This window comes from Phocoena sinus, chromosome X (genome assembly GCF_008692025.1).
Source record: "Phocoena sinus isolate mPhoSin1 chromosome X, mPhoSin1.pri, whole genome shotgun sequence".
Lineage (NCBI taxonomy): Eukaryota > Metazoa > Chordata > Mammalia > Artiodactyla > Phocoenidae > Phocoena > Phocoena sinus.
Window position 1 is genome coordinate 102,732,915 of NC_045784.1, and position 4,862 is coordinate 102,737,776.

Consider the following 4,862-nt stretch of genomic DNA (forward strand, 5'->3'; position numbering starts at 1 on the left):
GAAGAAGGCCAAAGTGGGATCTCTAAAGCATAGAGCTCAGGACAGAGGTCCCTCTTGCCTGGGCCTAGAAGCAATACTATATTTACAACTAGCATGGCATAAACACTAACAAATCAGAGCCAGTTTGAAGGTCCTCAAATCATACTACTTGGCCTGCTCTTTCAGTTTAAATAATGGTGACAGGGAGTGCTTTGCCTTTTGTCTCACCATGGGGTTCTAGCCCTAAGGAATAATATGTGATAATACATTTTAAAATGTCAACACTGGTGACCAAAAAAAGATTGTGGGGATGTTAAGTTTACTTTACTTTAATAGACATTAAGTACCTACTAAGAGGAAAACTCATTGCCCAGGGCTTTGGGAAAGAAAGATAAATAAAACCCTTTAAGGTCCCAACCATTTAGAGGTTCAGTCCAGGGGCTGGTGTTGGTGGAATGTAGTGTGTGTGTGTGTGTGTGTGTGTGTGTGTGTAGTTAGAATATAAGACATGCCACCACAGAATATGAGGTTATCAGCTATCTATAAGGAGGCCAGGAGACAAGCCCATGGGAACAAAGTGTACCCCAGGTAGACCATATTTCAGGTACCTAGGAAGCCTTAACTAACTGCAGAAATGAGGCTGTCTGGTCTCAAATCCCCAGGCCCTTCGCCTTCTCTGATCCTCTACTCTGGTCATCTACAACTTTATCTTTCTATTTCCTTAAACAGAGTTCAGAGATTAAGTCCATTTTCTCCCTTTCCTCTTTTTATTTTTACTCATTATTTATTGAAATACTTCAGATCTACACAAAATTATAAAGAATACTACTGTAAATGTCTATTTACCCACAACCCAGCTTAAGAAATGTAACATTACAAATATAGTTGAAGCCCCCTGCGAAGCCCTTCCCAATAGAATTCCCCTCCCTTTCTTTTCTCAAGAGGTAACCAATATCCTAAATGTGGTGTTTATCTTTCCATTGCATGCCCTTCTGTATGCTACATTTGTATATATCTTTCACATGCATTGCCTTTTACTCTCTGTATGTATCCACAATCAGTATATGGTGGTTGAATGTTTTCTTAGACTTCATATCATGTTTGCATCCTTCTGGAACCAGCTTTTTCCCTTATGTATTTTTTTCCTGCCATCACCCATTCTTAGCCTCTCTGTGTCTCAGCCCCTGTGAGTTCTAATCTCCTCCCCAGTCCAGCCCTTGCCATCCTGTTTAGTTTACCTATAACAGTCCCAAGCCAGTGAACGAAGGCTGGTCCCACCACAGGTGGGTCTCAGCTTCTCCCCGTGTGGCTCTAAACCAGTGCTTCTCAAACCTTAGCTGCATCACAGTCCCCTGGAGGGCTTGTTACAATACAGGCTGCTGGGCCCCACTCCCAGAGTTTCTGATTCGCAGGTCTTGGGTGGAGCCTAAGGATTCCTGGGTGATGCCGATAATGCTATTTTAAGGACCAAACTTTGAGAACCAGTTTTCCAAATTAGTGTCTGGGCTCAGGCTCTGCAGCACCATCTGGCCTCTAGGCAATCTGGGCCATCCATCAGGTTTCCTTCAAAAGCTCACAGCAGTACTATGAAATACACATATAACACAAGTCATGTGTAATTTTAAATGTTCTAGTAGCCACATTAAAAAAGTAAAAAGAAACCGGAGGAAGTAATTTTAATGTTATATTTAACACTATATTATCATTTCAATGTGTAGTTATTAATGAGACTTTACAGTATTTTTTACACTTACAGCACATCTCAACTCAGACTAGCCACATTTTGAATGCTCAGCAGCCACATGTGGCTAGTGACTAATGTAGTAAACAGCACAACTCTAAAGGCTCGACCTCCATTTCTGTCTTCACAAAAATTGTTTTAAACTTGAAATTTTAATTTATTTTGGGCTGCAATAAAAGAATTTCAAACAGGCTTACCAAATGGTAGAAAGTGAGGCCTTTCAATGAAGGTAAAATTGGTCAAACAAAGGTAAAAGAGATTCGAATCAGGATTATTTATGTAAATAAAATCTGCCTACATTTCAGTTTATTAACTTAAAACAAACATATCTGACAGCATTTGTTCTAGTTAAAAATAACTGTAAGAGAAAAAAGTCATATGTTATTGGATATCGCTTTTTGGGTGATGAATTTTGGAATGGAATCAGTGTTAATAACATTCCCATGGGCTTCGAAAAAAATGAAAAACCTAAAAATCGTGAAAAACAGATCCTTTATTCTTTCTTCATCTTCTTTCCATTCCTCCCAACTGCAGGATGAAATGAGAGAAAATTAACAATTACACAGCACTAACCAGCACCAGAGACTTTCTAAATCTAAGAAAATGGTCAGCCCTTTGTGTATGTGCTGCATTTGAGGGCTCTATCTAAACAAGTAGAGAAGAACAACACGTTTTCCTCTTGTAACCTGCACCTTGGATACAGGGTGCTTGTACAACCGATGGCTTCAATCATGTGATCATACCAACCTTGTCTCCCTCTTGCCCAACACCATAAATGCTTTTTTCCCCTTTGAGAGGTGATTCTGGAATTTAAATCACTCTCTCCACCTTAAAAGCCTATGCTCATTCCACAAATGATACTCCCTTACTCTCCCAGACCTTCAGTTTCTATATCTACCATATGAGAAAGAGGCTATTACCATGAAATACACAGCTGTGAAAATGCAGAAAAAATGTTAATCATTTAAATATACTCAAAGACAAGATACACCTTAAGACTTCATTACCAATTCAGTGATAAACAAGAGTCATACTGTGACTAAACTGCACTTCTTTTGACTGTCACATAAAATACAAAAATCTACAACCGAACAAATTGTTAGGTATTAATTACTAAATGTGGTCCTACCTGAAATTCTGAACGTTTTGCTATTTGTAAGTAGTCAGATTCTAAAAGTTGTCATCTCTTAGTACAGGAGACTGCACTTCTGTGGCCAAGTAATGAAGGCCCCACTAGTGCCCAGCCCAGCTACTTTTGCTGCTGCTGATTTATATTACTAGGTGCATGAATGTTCTATTAACATTCTGAGTAGGTAAATTTGAATTGTTAAACTAATTTTAAACAAATTTTTTCTCAATTCACTGGGAGAATTAAAAAACGAAAACAAAATTGGTAAGTGCCTGGGAGCCGCTGGGTTATTTTCAAAGCTATACACAGCTACCTGGACTTTCTGGGTCTGTCCTGCTGGGTTCAGGTTCTTGTTTTTGTTAAACTTCTCTTTCCCCCTCACTTTCAGCACCTTGGGCCTCTTCATTGGCGTTTTCATCCTGGTATTAAATTGTTTCTTTAGTGAATAATACAGACTTTGGGACAAGACATTCACAGAAAAAAAAAAATCCCAATTCAAAAGACTACTCTACCCTTAGGAGACGCAGAAGGATAGGAGCAACTAAGAAAACAGTAGCTGGGCACCTTCCTTCTGGTTGCTGTAACACTTCCATGGCCCTCACTTTTCTCCTGCTTGATCGTTTTCACAGTGACATTATTTCTCTTTTTCCAGTAAATCTGTCACCCTGTGCTACTGATTGCTTCTGGCCCTTTAGGGAATGGATCAGAATCGTCGGGGTCTGATGCATTCTGTGTTTTGGTCAGAACTTTGTTGCAAAAACATGTTTTGCCTCGATGACAAAAATCTATGGTGAAGCTCATTGGTTCCTCACCCCCCTGAATATTTCACCGTGACCAAGTGCTCCCGTATCAGCTCATAATGTATTGGGATCTACTTTCTAAGAATCTTGACATTTTTAAAAGCCAGGATCCAAAAGCCGTTTGCTTGTTCTTTTCTCTTCCATCTCCTCCCAAGCTCCCTCCCGAACACCTGCCTCCACTGACCTTCACCTGTGGCCTCATAAATGGCACCGATCATCTCAGATCTCTTACCAGGGGTTGGCAGAGGGCAGCTTATTTCCCCCCTCCAAAACTGGAGCGGTCGTTATGGAGGTGGGCTTCAACTGGGCCCCTCTGGCCTTCAGCTCCTGGAGGCCCCGACTCCCGGCTTCACCTCCCGAGGCCCCCCTCTGAGCCTGGGTCCCTCGCTACCCGTGTCTCCCGACCGACCCGCCCGCCAGCCGCTCACCCTCAGGGGTGCTGAGCTCCTCCGCCTCCTCGGGTTCCTGGGCTGCGGGCCCCGCCCATCGGGCGCCTGGGGTTCGGGGAGCCTGGCCAAGGCTTCGCGCGAGCTCGGCGGGGGCGGGACGAAGACGTGGTTGTTGTAGGGGACGCGGGGCAGCAGTAAGTACGCCAGTTCCAGGAGCACTAAGTGGAAGCTCGCCATGGGGAACTGGTTCACTTCTACCGGGCCCCCTGCTGCCGCCTCCTCCTCCTCCTCCTCCTCCTCCTCCTCCTCCTCCTCCTCCTCCTCCTCCTCCTCCTCCTCCTCCTCTGCCGGCCTGATGTCCGAGTCCTCCTCAGCGCCCCCGCCTTCCGGGGCCGCCTCCCCAGCATCTCCCCAAGCACCCGGCACCGCGTCGCGGTCCACCTGGTCGCCGGCTCTGGCCGCCTCGGTCTGGGCCCCAGCTGCGCCTGCGGGGCCCTCTGGGCCTCCCGAGGCTGGGTCTCCATCCCCCGTGGCCGACATGGCACCGGGCAGTTACCTCTACCAGGCGGGCGTCGATTGCGCAGGCGGTGGCCGCTGAGGTGGCTGCCCTGACGGGAGGCTGAGGGCTGTGGCTGCCGGACGGGGAGGCCGCTGAGGGGACAACAGAGGAGGCCCCACGACAGGAAGGGCAGGGGGCGGATGCCGGAAGCGGCCCACTGAGGCTGGGCCTCAGATAGCAATAGGCCAGGCCGTGAGGGAAAGATTCTTCTAGGCCACAGACGGGGGGCGGGGCCGGAAGAGTAGACAGTGGGCCGTGCCCCCTC

The 4,862-nt window shown here is 45.9% G+C and overlaps 1 protein-coding gene across 1 annotated transcript; it reads right to left on the minus strand.

The window, feature by feature from the left end:
* Positions 1-2,213: 2,213 nt before the first annotated feature.
* On the minus strand, positions 2,214-4,578 carry LOC116747175 (cancer/testis antigen 47A-like). The gene is given in 4 exon segments (XM_032618969.1): positions 2,214-2,248; positions 3,163-3,268; positions 4,078-4,256; positions 4,365-4,578. Coding segments are annotated over 4 exon segments (534 nt in total).
* Between the last annotated feature and the right edge of the window lie 284 nt (positions 4,579-4,862).